The sequence below is a fragment of the Hyla sarda genome, chromosome 6 (genome assembly GCF_029499605.1).
Source record: "Hyla sarda isolate aHylSar1 chromosome 6, aHylSar1.hap1, whole genome shotgun sequence".
In the NCBI taxonomy this organism is placed as follows: domain Eukaryota; kingdom Metazoa; phylum Chordata; class Amphibia; order Anura; family Hylidae; genus Hyla; species Hyla sarda.
The window spans coordinates 273,308,427-273,332,075 of record NC_079194.1 but is presented as its reverse complement, the minus strand read 5'-3'; the positions used below and the strand labels follow the sequence as shown (position 1 = coordinate 273,332,075).

The 23,649-nt window shown below is 42.6% G+C and overlaps 1 protein-coding gene across 1 annotated transcript in view; it reads right to left on the bottom strand.

Moving 5' to 3' along the window:
• Positions 1 to 266: 266 nt before the first annotated feature.
• LOC130277759 (transmembrane protein 272-like) overlaps positions 267 to 23,649 on the bottom strand; it is a 75,282-nt gene continuing 51,899 nt past the window's right edge. The window contains exons 5-8 of the mRNA XM_056528507.1: positions 20,550 to 20,726; positions 9,973 to 10,117; positions 6,646 to 6,757; positions 267 to 579 (exon numbers count right to left, since the gene is read on the bottom strand). Of these exons, the coding sequence (XP_056384482.1) occupies positions 556 to 579; positions 6,646 to 6,757; positions 9,973 to 10,117; positions 20,550 to 20,726 (458 nt within the window). The 3' untranslated portion in view covers positions 267 to 555. The remainder of the gene's footprint in view (positions 580 to 6,645; positions 6,758 to 9,972; positions 10,118 to 20,549; positions 20,727 to 23,649) is intronic.

The window sequence follows — 23,649 nt, the reverse complement described above, 5'->3', positions numbered from 1 at the left end:
TTGATTTGCTCATCCCTGCATGAAGATCTATGATGTGTCAGGAAGCAAAAGAGGCTTCAAGTACAGGTGACATATGTGTCGTATGGTCTGCGTTTAAGTTAGGTATATCACTAAGTAGACAGCAAATTAAACGGATGAAACCAAACTCAAAATAAAAAGGTTCGTCCGCTCACTTGTCCCTCACATAAAAACTGCTATGTGGATAGACAAGCTGGAAGTAAACCCACCGCATTATTTTGATATAGAATGAGGTGGGCAATCATAAAGCAACTTTTATTAATTATTAAAATCAACATCCAAACATGGCACAAAGCATCCATTGGCTGACAAATTTCAGATAGTAATCCTTTCTCTTAGCATCTAGTTACTAAAACAGAAAAGTGCACAATTCCATTTGATATGGGAATAATTTTTATAAAAGGAACTGTTGTTTTTATTGAGTTCTGTTGCGATGAATTACTACACATACAAATAATACCAAGTTTCCAATGCTTCAATGGTTTTGCAAACACATAATTCACATTTCTATACCACTTGATTTGAAAATGTTATGCTTTAAATTTCCATGTTCACTTGTTTCTGCAAATGAAGAAAATATATTTAACAAAACATTAAACTATTTATCACAGAACAAGAAAAAAAACAGTCATGAACATGTAGTATCTTAACAGAGAATAGCAAAAATCCAGTTTACAACATGTTTACAGTACTGTGTGTGTTTATTGATGTTTTTATGGTAATGGCCTTTATGCATAATATATCATCATATGCCTGATTAGTAAAAGTGTGCCTGATCAGTAAAAGTAATGAAGCGCCATCAGTGTTTCAAAAGTACTATACTTTCATGTGAAATCCGCTTACACTTTTCCAGGGTCCACATGGTCAGCCCATCATCGTGTATGGTTAAAGGGGTACCCCTCTGTGATCTATAACTTATTTTTAGTTATTTTACACTACAGTATTCCTTTAATAAAATAATATTAACACCATAAGTAAAGTTAGGATGGTACAGAATTGTTACCGAAATATATGTCAAGTTAGGAAAAATAACTTGAGATAAAGGAGAGATGTGACCTGATCTAGTTATGGGGATGAGTGGGGAACAGAATCAAGGTGGGATCAACTGGAAGTGCACACAATAACATGGGTATCTCCTCAGGATTTTTCCAGAGACAATAAAAAGGAACACTGCTCTTGTATCCCCTCACTCAATATCAAATTACTGTTTTACTCCTTTAGGGTAGGGGCACATGTGCCGTATGCTGCTACGTATTTTCTGCAGCTGATTTTGCTACCCATTGACTTCAAAGGGTAGAAAAATAAGTAGCAGCAAACACACAGAAAAATATGGCACTTGTGACCCCTAATAGGTAGGAAAATATGTAGCAGCAAATTCGGAGCAAAATACGGCATGTGTGACCCTACCCTTGAAGGGGTACTCTGGTGGAAAACAAGTGTTTTCAATTGAACTGGTGCCAGAAAGTTAGGGTATGTTCACAAATTACCCGGTGTGAACATACCCTTATACAGATTTGTAAATAACTTCTATTTAAAAATCTTTAGCCTTTCAATACTTAGCTGCTGTATGCTCCAGAGGAATTTGTGTAGTTCTTTTTAGTCTGACCACAGTGTTCCCTGCTGACACCTCTGTCTCTGTCGGGAACTGTCCAGAATAGGGGCACATCCCTGTTGCAAACTCTCCTGCTCCTGACAGTTCCTGACATGGACAGAGGTGTCAGCAGAGAGCACTGTGGTCAGACTGGAAATAACTACACAATTTTGTTTGGAGCATACAGCAGCTGATGAGTACTGGAAGGCTTAAAGGGGTACTCCGCCTCTAGACATCTTATCCCCTCTCCATAGGGGATAAGATGTCAGTTTCCCTGAAATCCAGCCTGAGGAAGATTTGAGGGTAGATATTACATGTATACTCCCCCTTTCCTTCTCAAAACAAAAAACTTTTTTAAAAGGTGGAAAATTTTTGAACTTTTTCAACCCCTTAGGGATTTCCCCCTAAAAATAGCCTTTATTAATTTCACACTAAAATCTCCAGATAATTATTTAGGTCCCTATAGAATGTATGAATGGTCTTTCACACCACTAAGTGGTGCTATTTGCCATCTTCTTTTGTGTCTGTAACAATAATCCTACACAGAGAGCAAGTACAGTGACCCCCTGACCTACGATGGCCCCGACATACAATGATTTCAACATACGATGGCCTCTCAGAGGCCATCGCATGTTGAAGGCAGCATCAACATACGATGCTTTTGTATTTCGGGGCCGGCTATCTGGCAGCGCCGACTACATCAGCTGCCACCAGATAGCCGTTTAAGGTGCCCCGTGTGGTCCGGTCATGATCACTCACCTGTCCCCGACCTTCCGGACCGTCCTCTTCGGGATCCCCTGCATCGCCGTCACTCTCCGTCATCACGAAGCCGCGCACGCCGTCCCGTCATCCAATAGGAGCGGCGTGGGCAGCGACGTGATGAAGCCGATGAAGAGCGATGATCCCGGCCAGCAGAGACGGTCTGGAGCGGCGGGGACACCCCGGGGACACGGCGACATCGATGGAGGGCAACATCCAGGGCAGCGGTGACGGTCCGGAGCGGCGGGGACAGGTGAGTATAACTTCCTATTCTTTTCATTGCACGGATCCCTCAACGTACGATGGTTCCAACAAACGATGGTTCATTTGGAACGAATTACCATCGTATGTTGAGGGACCACTGTACATATGAGGATAAAATACTGGTACTGTTTGTATCTTCCCTTCCCTCACACTTAAAGCACACTGACAATACACAGCTTATAAGATTAGACGTGGAGAGTCTCTATAGCAAGATTTCACACACACACTTCTCACCGCACGTATTTAGAAGGCATAATCAGTTTGTGATCACATTACTTCAGTTCATTCTCACATACACAAGGGGGCCCAATCTACTGGACATTTTAGTCCGTAGTTGTCAGAGGGAGGAGGAAATAACAAGAGAGACTTGGCTCCCTAGTCCCCCCAATGAATTACATTTATGTGGACATTGTTCTGCTTTGGAATATATGCCCACAACAAAAATGTTTGCAAATCCTAATTATGATTGCAGGTACACAATGATTTACATTGCACAGTGTCCATGCCAAAACTCAGAAACTCTGCAGAAGAATTGGGAAGCCCCTAAGCACTATTAGAATGGGGTTGGACACACTGATAGCATGACATGTGAGATTGACATATGGTAACAAATAGTGTTGAGCGGCATAGGCCATATTCGAATTCGCGAATATTCGCGAATAAATGGACGAATATTCGTCATATATTCGCGAATATTCGCATATTCGTTATATTCTCGTTTTATTTTCGCATATGCGAAATTTCGCGTATGCGAAAATTAACACATGTGAATATTAGCATATACAAAATTAACATACGCGAACATTCGCATATGCGAAAATTAGCATATGCTAATTTTACGCATATGCGAATTTCCGCACGCCAGTCTCACACAGTAGTATTACAGCCTTCTTTACACCACACAAGCTGGAAGCAGAGAGGGATGATCACTGTGATGTGTGCTGTGAAGAAAAAAAAAAAAAAAAACGAATATTCGTAATTACGAATATATAGCGCTATATTCGCGAAATTCGCGAATTCGCGAATATGCGATATTCGCGAATAATATTCGAATTGCGAATATTCGCGAGCAACACTAGTAACAAATTGGATGCCATAAAATTTGGGCAGTATGTCAACTGAAATTGGGCCCAAGGAAAGGTGATATTGATAAATTACTTTTTAAAAGAGGAGGCTAGATGGATATATCGGTTAAATAGTTGATACACCCCCCCCCCCCCCCCAGGATTGAAGGCGTGATTCTCATTTTCTGCATTCCTGGAGTGATAGATAATTGATATCGCTGGTAATATAAAATATGAGGGGACATTTATCAATGTTTGCTTTGGTAAGCATGATGTGTATACATTTTTTATTTTTTTTTGCTTTAGCTTTGCTTATGTGTTGCATATTTACCAAACTATCCCAGGGGCTTAATAAATTTGGTGCAGATAATCAAAAATCAATGAACTTCATATGTATGGCATTTTTTATTGCACACAAAATATACGCATATATATATATATATATATATATATATATATATATATATATATATATGTACTTTCAACTTTTTATAGATGAAGTGCATTCTTAAAGGGGTACTCTGCCCATATACATCTTATCCCCTATCCAAAGGATAGGGGATAATTTGTCAGATCGCCGCGGTCCCGCTGCCGGGGAGTTCGCTCTGCACATAATGACGGGCAATACAGGGGCCGGAGCATCGTTACGTCACGGATCCGCCCCTCGTGACATCACGGCCCGCCCCTTTCAATACAAGTCTATGGGAGGGGGCGTGGCGGTCGTCATGCCCCCTGCCATAGACTTGCATTAGGGGAACGGGCCATGATGTCATGAGGGGCGGAGCCATGACGTCACGCTGCTCCATCCCCTGTATCGCCCGTCATTACGCACAGAGCGAACTTGCTCTGTGCTGTAATGATAGCGCGGTGCCGCAGCGGGGATCCCCAGGCTACCCAGCAGTGGGACCGTGGCGATCTGACATCTTATCCCCTATCCTTTGGATAGGGGATAAGATGTCTAGGGGCGGAGTACCCCTTTAAGCCAGGGCTTAGAGTAAGCCTCCAAATCATGAATCATGAATCTCTCTTTTGTTAAGCTGGTACCCAGGTGTTTGATGGCTCTCACTTATATTTTCTAAAATATTGCTCTGTAAATAAATTTTTACTGTCAGGATTTGGAGATGGCTCACTGTCAATTCTGGGCAATGAATTAGTAAAGTCCAAACCCGTACTTTAACCCCTTAACGACTTCGGACATATATTTACATCTGTGAAGCTGAGCGCGTCATATCTGCGGGGTCCCGCTTGCTACCAGCAACCAGGACCCGTGGCTAATACCGGACATCACCGATCGGGCTGATGCCCGGTATTAACCCTTTAGATGCCACAATCAAAGTTAACTGCGGCGTCTAAAACGGGAGAGCTGTTCTGGACCGCCGCAGTGAAATTGCTGCATCCCGAACAGCTGAAAGCACAGCTGGAAGTGTCTTTCCTACTTCCCCGCTGTCCGATCGGCATTTGATTGCTCCAAGCCTGAAATCCAGGCTTGAGCAATCAAGCGCAGAAAGCATTGATCAATGCATTCCTATGGCAATGCATTGAACAGTGCCTGCAATTAGTATATGCAGTGTTAAAACCCTTAGAGGGGGCTATAACACTGCATAAAAAAAAAGTTAATAAATGGGATTTAACCCCTTCCCTAATAAAAATCAGAATCACCCCCCTTTTCCCATTTAAAAAAAAGTGTGTAAATAAAAATAAACATATGTGGTATTGTTGCGTGCGTAAATGTCTGAACCATAAAAATATATTGTTAATTAAACCGCACGGCCAATGGCTTACGCGCAAAAAAATTCCAAAGTCCAAAATAGAGTATTTTGGTCACTTTTTATACCATATCAAAAAGTCAGATCAAAACAAAAATTGTACCGCTAAAAACTTCAGATCACGTCGCAAAAAATGAGCCCTCATACCGCCCTGCACATGGAAAAAAAAAAAAGTTATGGGGTCTGAATATGACAATTTTAAACGTATAAATTTTCCTGCATGTAGTTATGATTGTTTTCAGAAGTATGACAAAATCAAACCTACATAACTAGGGTATCATTTTAATCGTATGGACCTACAAAATAAAGATAAGGTGTCATTTTTACTGAAAAATGAACTGCGTAGAAACGGAAGCCCCCAAAAGTTACACAATGAAGTTTTTTCAGTTTCGCCGAGGATTTTTTGGTAAAATGTCTAATGTCACTGCAAAGTAGAATTGGTGGCGCAAAAAAATAAGCCATAATATGGAATTTTAGGTGCAAAATTGAAAGTGTTATGATATTTAGAAGGTGATGAGGAAGAAAATGTCAAATGTCTCCCAATGTTAAAATGTCTCCCATAAATGCAAAATTACCTGTGTATGCCTGATGAAGCAGTCTTACTGTGAAACGCGTTGCATCATGGGTAAATAAACTTGAGATCCCTTCAGTTTGTGTGTCCAGCGCCTCTGAATCCCGTCGATACGTTGGAGGAAACCTTTGCTTTTACATTAAAGTTGGATGTGGAGTGGCTGCAGACACCTAAAACCTTTGCTCTTTTCCATAGTTACACTTGGTGGAGTGTAACTTGATGTGGTAAGCATCACTTTTACTACATCTATTCCTGTTGAAAATGGTAACACACTACGGTGCGCTGTCTATGTCTTTTTTATAAATGAAAAATGTCTTGTGCGACATTTTGGGAGACAAATATAAGCAAAAAAAAAAGCATAAATCCTTTGATGAATGTCCCCCATGGACAATAGATCTGACAGCAATGGACATAACATAAGTGCAAAAATGCTATTATACAGGGTCAACAGTAAGGAATATTATCTATTTCTGAATAGTAGCTATGTTATTGATGATAGGAAAACAGTACCAAGGCAATAGCAGTATAGAATGGGGACATATATTGAACACTGGACACATAAGAAATAATGGACAATCTAAATATATTTAAACACTTATTAAGAATACTTACCTTGCGGTTGAGAGTCCAATAGTAATGTTGCGAAGTTGCTGATGGTGTAGTTGGAGATGGGGATCCAAGGGGGAAGGTCATGGCCCTCTGAAGAGCAGGATCCTCATTGCTTCTAACAATCAAAGAACAGCCGATTAAGATTATCATGGTGATAATGATCCTCTACATGAATATTTTTTAGATATTTTATGGCATAGAAGTCACACAGAGGCAAAATTGTACATAATATGGAAGCCCATCCATGTTATAGTGATATATATATATATTACAACTGGAACATAATATGCCTTATGGGAAGCATATAACAAGATACACCTGTCCCAAAACCAGCTTATAGGGTTAATCCACTGGCCAGCGTTCGGTAGTAAATGTTCCAAATGCTGTTTTTGACGCCCCTCGTGACGTCATGGTCATGTCCCCTCAATGTAAGTCTTTAGAAGGGGGCGTAACAGCCATCACGCGCCAACCCATTGACTTAAATTGAGGGGCCATTACGTCACGAGGATATGGCTGACCACTGCAGCACAAAAACAGTGTTCGGAACATTTACTTCCGAACGCTGGCCAGTGGAGTACCCCTTTAAAGTTTTCCCATAATAACCTAAAAAAATGGTAAGAAATAATACATATATGCCCCATTCCACAAACTTATAATGCAAGGAATAAAAAGATATTTGAATATGGCAAGTACAATTTGAATATGGAATATATGATTTTTCTATTAGATGATTATTTCTTGTTGATAGAATATTACCTTTACAATATGCATATTGAACACCATGGGGGGCATTTATCATTGTTGCTTTGGTAAGCGAGTTCTGAAGGCATTTCTTTAGTTTTGCTTATGTGTGCATATTTATCATACTATCATACTCTCTCAGGGGATTGATAAATTTGGATCACATAAGCAAAAAACAATAAATCACTTTAGAATACCAACCTCCTCTTCTCTGTGACTTTTCTGCTCTAAAGTCGCAGTTTTGAAAAAAAATATGCGGTTTATTTCTGTGCTAGCTGTTGCCAGTTATCTTTCTGTTACTTAATTAACACCTTTAGCGCAATTTATAGGGTAAATACTGTATTTTTACTTATTTCTAGTGATTATACTCACCTATATAGTAGTAGTGCCCTTTTGGTATTAGTTGATATATTATCACACGCTGCTATCTGTATGTCTCTCAGATGTTAGAATTAATCCATTCAAATGTATTTGTTGTTTATTCATTGTTAATCTTCCCCTGATAATGTTTATTATGCTTTAGAGCAGTCCTTCTATTCTCTTGTTCTTGGACCTTTCCAGCCCGTTCTTTTAGCCCATTCATTTATTTGCCTTATTAGGTTGTGTAACAGCGCGGCTCCTCCCTCTACTGATGACTTACATCATGGGCATTGACGGGGCTAGCGCCCATAGTAACGCAGACCCATTTGTGGGCCATTTCCCCCTGACTGCGTCATCAGGGGGCGTGGTTTACAGTAGCTTCCGGCCATGAGCGGTGCACTTAACAGACGCTGAGAGTTGTAATTGTAACAGCTAGTGGGCAGGTGGTAGATGTGGGTGGGTGGCCGGGGAGCCCGCGCGGAGCCGTGATTGGATGGTCGGTCCAGTCTAATTATGGCGCTGCCCAAGAAATATGAAATTACAGTGCTGCAGTTTAATATTTCTGTTAGCCAATTGGCATCTACCACCCGCCTGCTAGCTGATGCAATTACAACTTCCAGCATTTCCTCACTGTTAAGGCATGCTGAGAGTTGTAGTCCTGCAATAGTTAGCATGCGGGTGGTAGATGCGGGAGGGTGGCTTGGGGGAGCGGCGCTTTACAATTTAAAAATGTTGTCAAAAGGCAAGTTTGTAAGCCAGGTCTGACATTCGCACTTCATAAATTCCCGACCACTGCAGAAGGAAAAAAAAAATTGCTATGGTAGGGCTGATTGGTATTTTATACACACCAACAATACACACACAAAAATTTATATTTTAAGCAAAAAAAAAAAAAAAAAAAAACTTTCTAAATCCCCTGATAAATCTCCCCCCATATTTGTATATGTATATATATATACACATACAACATAAAATATGTTATGCATATAGAATATATTATCACCATCTATTGTGAAAAAATCAATGATAGGTTGCCAGGTAGAAAAAAAAATATTAATTAGATGCTTCACAATTGCATCATGCCAGTACCATGTGTGGCGGAAGTGAATTGGTGGAGTCCGGCGCACTGGAAGTGACGTCATGATAAGAGGTTATATATGCATGAACATAGTATGTGACTGTCAGATGCCTTGTCACCCTTTACAAAGTCCATGCTCCGGTGAAATGTCAGGAAGGGCACACCGCAAGAGCTTTCACCAGGCTATTCACTTCAGTGCTAAGTTCCTTTTTTAATCCAGCTCAGCAAGCAAGTCTTAGTAGACTAAAGTCGAATTCCCTTCCTGTTCTTACATAAAACACTGGAATGGAATACGCTATGAGATGACTTCTCTTCAACCCATAAACACAATACAGTGGTCCCTCAACATACGATGGTAATCCGTTCCAAATGGACCATCGTTTGTTGAAACCATCGTATGTTGAAGGATCCGTGCAATGTAAAGTATAGGACAGTGGTCTACAACCTGCGGACCTCCAGATGTTGCAAAACTATAACACCCAGCATGCCCGGACAGCCAACGGCTGTCCGGGCATGCTGGGAGTTGTAGTTTTGCAATATCTGGAGGTCCGCAGGTTGAAGACCACTGGTAGAGGAAGTTGTACTCACCTGTCCCCGCCACTCCGGACCGTCACCGCTCGTCACCGCTGCCCTGGATGTCGCCCTCCATCGCTGTCGCCGCGTCCCCGGGGTGTCCCCTACCCTCCGGCAAGGCCTCTGCTTCCTCGGCATCCTAGCTCTTCGTCGCCGCCATCACGTTGCTACGCACGCCGCTCCTATTGGATGACGGGACGGCGTGCGCAGCGACGTGATGATGACGATGGAGAGCGCCGACGATGCAGGGGATCCCGAAGAGGAGCCCCGAGGACAGGTAAGTGATCGTCAGCAGACCACACGGGGCACCGTAAACGGCTATCCGGCGGCAGCTGAAGCAGTCAGCGCTGCCGGATAGCCGTTTATGCGATGGCCCCCGACATACAAAAGCATCATATGTTGATGCTGCCTTCAACATGCGATGGCCTCTGAGAGGTCATCGCATGTTGAAATTATCGTATGTCGGGGCCATCGTAGGTCGGGGGGTTACTGTATACATATAAATATTTTTATTTATGCATATTCTTTTGGTTAACAGGCATTTATGCATTGAACCATCAAAATATTATAGCACTAACCTTTCAAGTTTGGAAAAACAATAACACATACATGCCAGCCATAAAATAATCCATTCAAAAGTCATAGTGCCATATGCAAATAAGTAAAGGTGTGTTGCACATTTTCCTTCCTTTTGGTCAAACATGTAAAAAATCCAGAAGCTTCCTATAACGAATAAAGCAGAGATAACTTAACATACTTATACTAACATATTACCTACAAATTTGCGATAACTGTCTTAACATTTATTAGCACTGGGCCCCACTTTTTCCAAACACATGGCGGGACATGTATCAAAGAATTTACACCATTTTTGTGTGTAAATTCTTGCGCAAAATTTTGTGCAAGCAGTTTTTTGGCGTCTTTTTTTGTGAACATTCTGATTTCCTCCTGATGTCGCGATACGGGGTACCTTGGAGTGACCTCTATAGTACTTACGGTTAGGATTCGGCAGGCTGGATGTGGATCCTCTGTGTCAGCGAGGGATTGGCGTGGACCGTGTCGGTGGACCAGTTCTAGGTTGCTACTGGTATTTACCAGAGCCCGCCGCAAAGCGGGATGGTCTTGCTGCGGCGGTAGCAACCAGGTCGTATCCACCGGCAACGGCTCAACCTCGCTGACTGCTGAGAAGGCGTGGGACAGAAGAACTAGACAGAGGCAAGGTCAGACGTAGCAGAAGGTCGGGGCAGGCGGCAAGGTTCGTAGTCAATGGAGATAGCAAGAGGTCAGGAACACTGCTAAGGCAAACACTGTAAACGCTTTCTCTGGCACAAAGGCAACAAGATCCGGCAAGGAAGGGAAGGGGAAGTGAGGTTATATGGACAGGTGCACAGGTGGGAGCTAATCAGACTGATTGGGCCAGGCACCAATCATTGGTGCACTGGCCCTTTAAATCTTAGAGAGCTGGCGCGCGCACGCCCTAAGGAGCGGAGACGCGTGTGCCAGGACGTGACAGCCGGGGACCGGGACAGGTGAGTGACTTGGGATGCGATTCGCGAGCGGGCGCGTCCCGCTATGCGAATCACATCCCCGCCGGCAATGTCAGTGCAGTGCTCCCGGTCAGCGGGTCTGACCGGGGCGCTGCAGAGAGAGGAACACCGCAAGCGCTCCGGGGAGGAGCAGGGACCTGGAGCGCTCGGCGTAACATTATTATTATAGTATTTATTAACTGCGCACTTTTCATTTACACCCAAAAATTTTCTTGAACGCAAATATAAGCCATCTTGGACTTAACGTAGCAAGATGCTCTAAATCATCGATTCTATTTTCCTAAGAGTTTATTGAGGAGATTACTATATTTGCCCGCAATTTATGAAACTCATTGCGCTTGATTGATAAATTTAGCACTTCTGCGCATAATTTAGAATTCGGCAAAAGGGGTAAACTGCTTCTACCATACACAAATAATGATTCATGTCCACCATGAAGTGTAAAGAGCATACGTGCACATACATACAAAAAAGAGAAGGAATATGACATAGGAGAAATTAAGTGGGCTGTCAGGGAGTGTATGGTCAAGTTGGATACATATACAATGCATTTGAAAAGTTTTCACTTTTTTCACATTTTGTTTTGTTGAGGCCTTTTTTTAAAATAGACAAAAATGTGTATACTTTTCCCACCACATGCAATGAATGTGAACATTTATTAAACCTGGAAAAAACTAAAATTTTACATGGACATAAATACACGGCTCAAAAAAATAACGGGAACACTTAAAACAAGACAATGTAACTCCAAGTCAATCACACTTCTATGAAATCCCACTGTCCACTCAGGAAGCAACACTGATTGACAATCAATTTCACATGTTGTTGTGCAAATGGAACAGACAACAGGTGGAAATCATAGGCAATAAGCAAGACACCCCCTATAAAGGAGTGGTTCTGCAGGGGGTGACCACAGACCACTTCTCAGTTCCTATGCTTCCTGGCTGATGTTTTGGTCACTTTTGAATGCTGGTGGTGCTTTCACTCTAGTGGTAGCATGAGAGCGAGTCTACAACCCACACAAGTGGCTCAGGTAGTGCAGCTCGTCCAGGATGGCACATCAATGCGAGCTGTGGCAAGAGGGTTTGCTGTGTCTGTCAGTGTAGTGTACAGAGCATGGAGGTGCTACCAGGATACAGGCCAGAATATCAGGAGACGTGGAGGAGGCCATAGGAGGGCAACATCCCAGCAGCAAACCGCTACCTCTGCCTTTGTGCAAGGAGGCACACTGCCAGAGCCCTGCAAAATGACCTCCAGCAGGCCACAAATGTGCATGTGTCCACTAAAACGGTCAGAAACAGACTCCATGAGGGTGGTATGAGGGCCCAACGTCCACAGGTGGGGGTTGCGCTTACAGCCCAACACCGTGCAGGATGTTTAGCATTTGACAGAGAACACCAAGATTGGCAAATTCGCCACTGGTGCCCTGTGCTATTCACAGATTAAAGCAGGTTCACACTGAGCACATGTGACAGATGTGACAGAGTCTGGAGATGCCGTGGAGAACGTTCTGCTGCCTGCAACATCCTCCAGCATGACCGGTCAGTAATGGTGGCAGAGGGTTAGTAATGGTGTGGGGTGCCATTTCTTTGGGGAGGCCTCCATGTGCTTGCCAGAGGTAGCCTGACTGCCATTAGGTACCGAGATGAGATCCTCCGACCCTTTGTGAGACCATATGCTGGTGCGGTTGGCCCTGAGTTCCTCCTAATGCAAGACAATGCTAGACCTCATGTGGCTGGAGTGTTTCAGCAGCTCCTGCAAGAGGAAGGCATTGATGCTATGGACTGGCTTGCCCGTTCCCCAGACCTGAATCCAATTGAGCACATCTGGGACATCATGTCTTGCTCCATCCACCAATGCTACGTTGCACCGCAGACTGTCCAGGAGTTGGCGGATCCTTTAATCCAGGTCTGGGAGAACATCCCTCAGGAGACCATTCGCCACCTCATCAGGAGCATACCCAGGCGTTGTAGGGAGGTCATACGGGCACGTGGAGGCCACACACAATACTGAGCCTCATTTTTACTTGTTTTAAGGACATTATATCAAAGTTGGATCAGCCTGTAGTGTGGTTTTCCACTTTGATTTTGAGTGTGACTCCATATCCTTCATTTTTATGAGCAGTGTATTTAGACCCTTTGATATGACACTTGAAGTTTATCTCTGGGGATGTTTCTAGACCTTGATCGGGGATCACCAGTGGTAAGTTCAGTTAATTAGACATGATTTGGAAACAAATAACCCTGCCTACAGTACTCCGCAATCTGGGCTTTATGACAGAGTGACCACAAAGGAGCCTCCCTCAGTAAGAGATGCACAAAGACCACTTGGAGTTTGTAAGAAAGAAAAAAAAAGCATCTTAAAAGGGGTATTCCGAAAAAAAAAAATTATTTGACAATGCCACAGGAGCTGTAAAGTTAGTGTAGTTCCTAACATAGTGTCTGTATCTGTGTGTGATGGTGGTCTCGCAATTCTTTTGTGATTTTTGCCCCAAAGTTTATTTTAACAGCATACAAAATGACTCATGTTTTCCCGGGTTGCAGTCAGGCCCGAGACATTACATCAATAGTCTGGTGTTCAGAAGAAGCCTGTCTTTGCTTCAATATGTGGAGTGACTGCGGGGTGGGAGGCAGATAATTTGCAAGAATTGTAGTTTAGCAATAGCTGGAGGCGCCCTGGTCAGAAAACACTGGTCTATTGCATGGAAACGATCACAGATGTGTTTCAATGTGTGGGGTGGCTTATGTATGGGAGGGAGAAAAGTGACCTCACACTTACAAACAAGGAATCATGGGACTTGTAATTTGAGGAAATTAACGCTCAACATTAAAAATAGACAGTTCACCGAAAGATCGCCACATCATTATGGTAATCTCACAACTTAGCTATGTAGCCCCAAGACAAGCACTGATCCTTCCTAAGCATTACTGTCTGGCAGGTACATACTAAAATCACCTTATGGTGGATAACCTCTTTAACCCCTTAAGAACCAAGCCATCATGCCCCCTCCCATAGACTTGCATTGAGGAGGCATGACCTGACATCATGAGGGTGCAGGGTCGACCCCCGCAGCGCACACACTAAATGTTTCGACTGCTGGCCAGTGGAGTACCCCTTTAAGGACCAGGTCAATTTTCCATCCTCTATCTAAGCATCATGTCTGGAGGAAACCAGAAACTGCTTATCACCTACCCAGTATCATACAGTAAAACGTGCAGGTGGCAGCATCATGCATTAGGGTGTTTTTGGGAAACTGTTCAGGGTTGTGGGAAAGCTGATTGGAGCAGAATACAGGAATATGTAAACACAACTGTCACTAATAAGATGCTTTTGAAGCTGCCCATGCATATTCTAGGCATATTCTAGGCATATTCTAGGCATACCGTTATAGGTCAATTATTTAGAAAAAAAGACAGTTTTATAATTCCTCCGGGAGTCAGGCCAATAGACAAAGAGGCGGAGTACGGGCGGGGTCCGCTCTGCTTCACGGCACCATTGCCTCTCTCTGGCTGCATCACACAGTTGATGGACGCAGTTGACACACAAGGCTTGTCTGCCTGTGGAGGCCCCGTGTAGTTCTGTTGCGCGCATGCCAGCTGTCATTCAACTGTGGGACATAAGCAGAGAAAGGCAGTGCGCTCCCGGAGCAAAGCAGACCCCGGGCTATGGCTCTCTGAGTGTTGGCCAGACTCGGGTGGAAATTTTTTATTTATTTTTTCAAATCAACAGGTGCCAACAAGTTAAACAGATTTGTAAATTACAGTTCCTGACACAGACAGAGGTGTCAGCAAAGAGCACTGTGGTCAGACAAAGAAGAACAATTCAACTTCCTTTCTCTTTTTTGCGCCATTATCTGTAGTTTATATCAGTACCATTTTTGTTTTGATGAGACTTTTTGATCGCTTGTTCTAAATTTTTTTTTATATGTGAAGTGATCAAAAATCCACAATTCAGGACTTGGGTATTTTTTCACATATACGTTTACATAACATTATATTTTAATAGTTTAGACTGTAATGTCTGTTTATTTTTGTATTTTTCTGTTTAGGTGTGTATTCACACACTAGCTTGTTCACAGCAGTTTTCTATTTTCCCTGGATTAGGAATGGTTAATGCTCTGAACGAAAGAGAACTCGGGTGTGTCTAGATATCTCCAGCTCAGTTTAGCTTCTGGGTGGGTGATTGACATGCCGCTATGAAGCTGTTGGTGAAACACTCTTTGTTTTGTTTGAGGTTTAAATCTACTGTTTTTGCCTTAGCATGCACTTTGTATTTATCTTTGAGATGTTCTGGGTTTTAGCCATGGCTATGTAGCATGCTCATAATATATTTTAATCTGTGTTATATTAGTCAGTTTTTAGGATTAGTATGTCCTTTCTGCTAAGTAGCTGTTCACACTGTGTTTTCTTGTATCTGTTTTCTGAGTTTTTGTAACAAGACCTCCCTGTTACCTTTTCATGGGGACTCCGGTGAATTGAGGATTAGAAGAAGAGATCTCCGTGCTCCATGGCAGACTCTGGGAGATTGCGTTCTGGTATCAAGACTTTTGTGTGTCTACTGGAGGTTATCTGAGGGATTGAGTTTTATTCCTGTTTTTTCCTGGAGCAATCGCGCTGATGTCTGACATTGACTCCTCAGATGCCATGAACAATACAGATCACGGTATCTGCGGCAATGCAGCGCTATAAATGGCTGATCTGATTGCCCTTGGCGTGGCCGATCAGCCAAGATGGCGCACGGAGGTCCCCTCACCTGCCTCCGTTCGTCCCACAACGTCTTCTTCTCTGGTCTGACATTGAGCAGACCAGAGAAGAAGATTGCCAATAATACTGATCAGTGCTATGCCTATGCATACAGTATTAGCAATCTTTTCCCCTTTTACCTCCAAAAAGTGTAAAAAAAATTTATAAACATATTTGGAATTGCTGCATGTGTAACTGTTCAAACTCTAAAAATATAGCATAAATGATTCCACAAGGTAAACGGTATGAACTTTCAAAAAAGAAAAAAGAAAGTCCAAAATGAGAAAGTTACAGGTGGTCAAAATACATTTTTGTGCTTGCCGTACAGTTTATGATGAAATAAGAGGTGTCATTTCAAAGTACAATTGGTCACGCAAAAAACACGCCTGTAGATGGAAATATATAAAAGTTATGATTTTTAGAAGGTGCGGAGGAAAAAAGGAAAACACAAAAATAAATATGGATGTGTCCTTTAGGCAGGAGTACTCCGGGATGTAAAAATTGTTTTCAGACTGCCAGCAGTAAAAAAATAAAGGCATACATTCCTGCCGCCACTCCCCTGGTACCCCACTCTGGCCTCAGCCGCGATCCTCTTTCTGGTTGCCGGTGGTCGAAGAGTCATACTGCACTCAGCCAATCACCGGCCGCATCGATGTCCCACCTTGGCCGATGACAGGCTAAGCGACAGCGTGATGTTTTCGGTCCCGGCACTAGGAAGAAGACCAGTGCCGGGCTGAAAACGTTACACTGCCGCTCAGCCTGTAGTATAACTCATCGACAAACAGGAAGAGGATCTCGTCGGAGGGCGAAACGGGTTGCCAGAGGCACCGGGGGAGTGGTGGCAGGTATGTCGGCAGTCTGAAACACAATTTTTAAATTTTCATGGTGAATTTTACGTTTGAAAACCGGCCACTGGGGGTCTCCCTCCTAGTGGCCGGCTGCAGCACGGCGTGACATCACCCCTGAATTCGGACCGATTGCGGCCGGGCAATCGGTCCTAATTCATTTACACTGCTCTCGCTCCCTGCCTGTCAATCAGACAGGCGGGAGCGAGCGCATTGGCTCCCCGGCCACTGGCTGGGAGGCCACTCCTCCCGCACATGTCGTCGCCGCCACTGCTGCCCCTGCACGCCCGCTGCCGAACTCTGCAGTATCAGTAAGTATGGAGGAGAGATGTTTAGGGGAGTTGATGGTTATATTGGGGGTTGTAGGAGACTGGGGTTCCGGGTTTCAGAAGAGGGGGGGGGTGACGGAGGGAACCGGGTAGCGCCGCATGGCACTAACTTATAGTTCATCTACACAGGGTGCCTCCAGCTGTTTCACTACTACAACTCCCAGCATGCCCTGACAGCCAATAGATGTCAGGGCAAGCTGGGATTTGTAGTGGTGAAACAGCTGGAGGCACCCTGTGTAGATGAACTAAGGGCGGAAGTGTCGGCCCCAGCAGGCATCAGTGACGTGGTGCCTGCTGGGGAAGTCTGCCTGGTAGTGAGCACACTACCAGGCAGACAAAAAGTTATTTTTAATATAGTAAAAAAAAAAAAAAAGCAGGGAGGGGGTTAGGGATAGAGGGGCAATAGGCAGGACCAGAAAAAAAAAATAGGATGGTGGGAGCTACCCTTTAAAGGATCTGCATAGCAGAATGGACAAAAATCCCCAAATTCAGGTATGCAAACATTGAGGCATCAAACCCCAAAAAGACTGGAGGCTGTAGTGCTTCAACGAAGAACTGAGTAAAAGGTCTCAATACTTATGTCAATAAAATATTTTATTACATTTATTATTAATGAAAATAGATATAAACTTAAATTTCCCATATGCACAGCCTAAGCCTCCACTGGGCTTTTTTTCCAGCAGTGTAATACTGTAATACTGGTTTTACACAGTGCATTTTATTTTGTGTGTGATTACGTTGTGCTTGAAAAGCCACTTGTATTTTTCCATGAATTACCACAGTCTTGCATTGTGGTTATTGCAAGGGCATTCTATATCAGTGACTTATAAATAAAGGGTAATTCCCTCTAGACATTTTACATGATAAGATGTCTGATTGCAGGAGTCCCACCGCTGGGACCCCTGCGGTCTCTGCTGAAGCACCCAAGACATCTGGTGCACAGAGCAAACTTCGCTCCGTGCCTGATGACTAGTGATACAGCGCTGACTTCACAGCCATGCTCCCTCGTGACGCCCGTAGTTGTGATGCCACAAGCATCCGGTGCCACAGCTGGCTTTCTAAACGAATGCCGGATGCTGCTGGGTGATCGCGGGGGGTCCCAGCAGTGGGCCCCCGCGATCAAACATCTTATCTAGAGATTAGCAAATTGACAGTAATTCGATTCGTCACGAACTTCTCGGCTCCGCGTTTGCGGACTTTAGCCTGCATAAATGATTTCAGCTTTCAGGTGCTCCAGTGGGCTGGAAAAGGTGGATACAGTCCTAGGAAAGAGTCTCTTAGGACTGTATCCACCTTTTCTGGCTCTCCAGAGCAGATAATTTGCTGCTCTTCCTAAGTGTGGTCTGCGCTGGCCAAAATGTTAGTGTTTGTGCAAAAATTTTGCAACAATTTTAAAATGTTACAGTTAATAAATAACTGACCCCTGCAAAAAGCTAACCATGTGACACTAGATTCATGTTGTACTTTTGAATGATTTTTAAATTAATTACGCAAAAATGACTTTTTGACACATACAAAAAAAAAAAAAAAACTATGATAAATTCCCCCCAATTAGTCTATTAGTCTGTGTTCACATGTGGCATTTATTGCAGTTCAGTTCCTTTCTGATCCTCAATGGCTCAGTATTTAGCATGCTCAGTGAAACCACATGAAGTATCCACACATGACTTTGCAGGACCGCCTTAATTTTACTACTATTTTCCAAAATCCAAAAACATAGCCTTAGCTGTGAGTAGAAAGGAACTGTCAAAAGACCTGTCTAAGGCTGGGTTCACATCTGTATGGCATCTGCCATAGTTTCCGTCCGGCGTGCACAGGAGGGAAACTGATGCTCAAACTGATCACATTCATTTGAATAAGACAGTTCACAATTATTCAGTGTCTCAATTGTGACGCCGGATGGTTGGACACGCCGGACGGCTCTGGACGTCGATGGATGCCATACAACTGATGACAACTGATGCACGTTGTCATCAGTTATTGCATCAGTTACATCAAGATCTAGGCCGGATGGCGGACATATGTGAACCCAGTCTAAGTAACGTTAACTGGAACTTTAGAAAGACAAAATTATATAAAAAGAGATCCAAAGCTTTGAAAATAGCTTTGAAAACCAGTCAGTAATGTTCAATCACTTATTAAGAAGTGGTAAATTCTAGGATTTCTTGATACCACACCAACGTCAGGTAGACCTAGAAAGATTTTAGTCACAACTGGTAGAAGAATTGTTTGAGATACGAAGAAAAACCCACAGGAAAATTCTGGAGAAATACAGGCAGCACTGAAAAAGACAGTGGTGGAGATTTATCAAAACCTGTCCAGAGGAAAAGTTGCCCAGTTTCCCATAGCAACCAATAAGATTGCTTCTTTCATTTTGCAGGGGCCTTGTTAAAAATGAAAGAAGCAAGCTGATTGGTTGCTATGGGCAACTGGGCAACTTTTCCTCTGGACAGGTTTTGATAAATCTGTGTCAGTGTGGTTTTTTTCAGGAATCACTGTGCATGGCATGCTCTTGGACTTTCCAGCATGACTATGGAGGAGATTTATCAAAACCTGTGCAAAGGAAAAGTTGCCCAGTTGCCCATAGCAACCAATCCCATTGCTTCTTTCATTTTACAGAGGCCTTGTTAAAAATGAAAGAAGCAAGCTGATTGGTTGCTATGGGCAACTGGGCAACTTTTCCTCTGGACAGGTTTTGATAAATCTGTGTCAGTGTGTTTTTTTTCAGGAATCACTGTGCATGGCATGCTCTTGGACTTTCCAGCATGACTATGGAGGAGATTTATCAAAACCTGTGCAAAGGAAAAGTTGCCCAGTTGCCCATAGCAACCAATCCGATTGCTTCTTTCATTTTACAGAGGCCTTGTTAAAAATGAAAGAAGAAAGCTGGTTGGTTGCTATGGGCAACAGGGCAACATTACCTCTAGACAGGTTTTGATAAATCTCCCCAAATGACTCTAAACATGAGGCCAAGTTGACCCCATCCCACCTAATGGTTACAGAAAAAGCTGAAAACTTCTGGAGTGTCCATCACATTCTCCTTTCCATAATATCATCAGCCATTATAGGGAGATCTCAAACAGGCAATTCATGCAAGATGACCAAAGACTTTGCATGACCTGGAGGTCTTCGCTGCGGCCGGTGATAGGCTGAAGCTCCGTGTGACGTGCAGGGCTAACAGGAAGTAAGAAGCAAACAGCCCGGTGAGAGAACACCTGTACCAGAGGGACGTTGGCAGGTAGGAGAAAGTTTGTTTTCTTTTTTTTGCAGCCCGAACCGGATAAAATAAGAAAAGTGCGTGCCGGACTACTCCTTTAATCAGTGTTGCTTCCTGAGTGGACAGTGAGATTTCACAGAAGTGTGATTGACTTGGAGTTACATTGTGTTGTTTAAGTGTTCCCTTTCCTTTTTAGATTTCTGACAAAGGGGGGACTTTATCAATGATTGCACCATAAAACTGGTGCAATATTAGCACAAAACACAGAAAAAGTTGCACATTTTGGATCAAAATATGACTTGGGCAAAAATATGTGACTTTTGAGAAAGCGGACATTAAAGCCTTTGTAAACACCAATGTTTGTAAAGTTTCCATGTGTGATGTTAAAAATATGATAAATATACTGTATATATAATAAAATATGATTAAAACAATGATATGCGTGTGTGTGTAACATTAGGTATTGGGTACATACCTGTGATAAACCAGGAAAACATGAATATTAAAATCACTGTGTCTAAAAACACACTAAATAGGTTGCGTAATATTCTCAGAAGTAGAATGGAGGAAATGACAAAATGCGCAACTCCTGTTACCAAAAGGAATATTGGTATGTTCGGCTGAATGAGGCAGTCATCTTTGTATAGACCTCCTGTTAATGAGAAGAAATCATAGGTTTGAATAGAGAATTTGATGAAGTTGAACAACATTGATTATCTCTTAACATGGCTTCGGTCAAGGGGTGCCAAATATTAGGCAGCAAGGGAACAGTCAGATCTTAAAGTCCATGTGTTGGATGCAGGAAAAGTGCTGACTATAATAAAAAGGTGTCATAACAAATTCCCAATTGCCCACAGCTTGCTGCCTATAGGTCTGCAAAGCGGTGTCAATGTTGACCTCTATCCTCTGTTGGAAATGCCTACAGTGGGTATATGAGCAGCAGAACTAAACTATGGAGCAATTTAACCCCTTAAGGACTCAACGTTTTTCCATTTTCATTTTTTCCTCATCACCTTCTAAAAATCATAACTCTTTCAATTTTGCACCTATAAATCCATAAGATGGCTTATTTTTGCGCCACCAATTCTACTTTGCAGTGACATTAGTCATTTTACCAAAAAATCTACGGCAAAACGGAAAAAAAAATCATTGTGCGACAAAATTGAAGAAAAAATTTCATTTTGTAAGTTTTGGGGGCTTCCGTTTCTACGCAGTGCATTTTTCGGTAAAAATGACACCTTATCTTTATTCTGTACGTCCATACGGTTAAAATGATACCCTACTTATATAGGTTGGATATTGTCGTACTTCGGTAAAAAAGCCTAACTACATGCAGGAAAATTTATATGTTAAAAATTCTCATCTTCTAACCCCTATAACTTTTTAATTTTTTTGCGTACAGGCCGGTATGAGGGCTCATTTTTTGTGCCGTGTTCTGAAGTTTTTATCAGGACCATTTTTGTATTGATCTGACTTTTTGATCGCTTTTTATTCATTTTTTCAAGATATAAAAAGTGACCAAAAATACACTATTTTGGACTTTGGAATTTTTTTGCGCGCACGCCATTGACCGTGCAATTTAATTAACAATATATTTTTATAGTTTGAACATTTTCGCACGCGGCGATACCACATATGTTTATTTTTATTTACACAGTTTTTTTTTATGGGAAAAGGGGGGGTGATTCAAACTTTTATTAGGGAAGGGGTTAAATGACCTTTGTTAACTTTTTTTTCTCACTTTTTTTTTGCAGTGTTATAGCTCCCATAGGGACCTATAACACTGCACACACTGATCTGCTATGCTGATCCCTGCAAAGCCATAGCTTTGCACGGATCAGTCAGATAGGGGCTTGATTGCTCAAGCCTGTAGCTCAGGCTTGGAGCAATCAATCGACAATCAGACGCCGCAGAGAGAGGTAAGTAGACCTCCGCCTGCATCCCAGCTGATCGAAACGTCGAGATTTTATCGACACGTGTGATCAGAGAGCACTTAGACAGAAAAGAACAACTCAACTTGAGAAGCTCATAAGTACTGAAAGGATGAAGATTTTTTTATAGAAGTAATTTACAAATCTGTTTAACTTTCTGGAGCCAGTTGATATATATAAAAAAGTTTTTTCCTGGATAACCTCTTTAAGAAGGCTGCATGGTCTGATGAATCACATATTCTTTTAAATCGTGTGGACAACCAAGTGATGTATTTAAGAAATGGCACCAGGATGCATTGTTTGAACAATACATGTCTGCAGAAGCAGTGTTATGCACTGGGAAGCCTTGGGTCTTCATGTAGATGTTACTTTTCTAGCCACAACCTACCTAAACATTGTTGCAGATAAAGCACATTTCTTTATGGCAACTGTATTCCCTAATGCCAGTTGTCACTGTTTGTAAGATAATGCACCCTGTCACACTGCAAAATTGTTCAGGAATGGTTAACGAGCATGACAAAGTTGACCCTAAAATCTTCAGATCTGAATTCAATCAAACATCTAAGGATCGTGCTGGAAAAACATGTCCGACCCATGAAGGGCTCACCTCTGAGATATCACAGGACACAGGTCATGTGGAGTCCATGTCTTGGTGGATTAGAGATGTTTTCATGGCATGAGTGGGACATACACAATATTAGGCAGGTGGATTTAAAGGAAGACAGTCATTCTGTATACCCACACTAAACAAAATACACTTGATTAATGTGAGTGAACAGGAGACCGATGAGGGGTAACGAACTACAATACATACCTTCAGTCCGGAGATATATTCCTCTGAAGATCCACTTCTATCTTCTCTGGAGGCGGCTCAATTTTAATATTCATTGAGCGCTTACGTGACCAGCAACAATGAATTTTAATATTGAGCCAGCAGGGCCCGCCTATAGTGTGCAATTCATAGACGATAGTAGCGGATCATCATCAGTCTCCTGTTTACCCGCACTATGACCAAGTGTATTGGGGGACATTTATCAAGGGATTTAGAGTCGCACAAAAAGTCGCATTAGCACCTAAGCAAATGTTTGCGTGACTTTTGGCTGTAAGCAAAAAGCTACAAAAGAACCTACGAAAGAAAACTGTATTTTTCACTTTGCACTGGTCAGGGATTTATCAAGTGCGAAAGTTGCACAAAAAGTGACAAGCTGGGAGTTGTAGTTGTGCGGAAGGGGGCAGGCGACAAGCTTGTCCCTCGCCCTCACATCTCCCGCACCACATGACTACAACTCCCAGCATATCCTTACTGTAAGGGCATGCTGGAAGTTGTGGTCATGCGGCACTGGAGATGGGCAGGTGACAATAAATGTATTAACCTATTTTTCCTGTTTTTTTCTAATTTCAGATCCATGTATCATGTGGACTACTTCGGATTCGGTGGACTGCATCGATGACCAGCGTTTTCTTTCTGTTTAATGTTAATAAAATGGTTAACGAGGGCTTGTGGGGGAGTTTTTTTGGGAATAATATTTTTTTTACGTGTTTTTTTTTTCTTTACTTGACAGGCTTAGTAGTGGAAGCCGTCTTATAGAGGGAGTCCATCATTACTAAGCCCGGCTTAGCATTAGCCACAAAAACAGCTAGCAC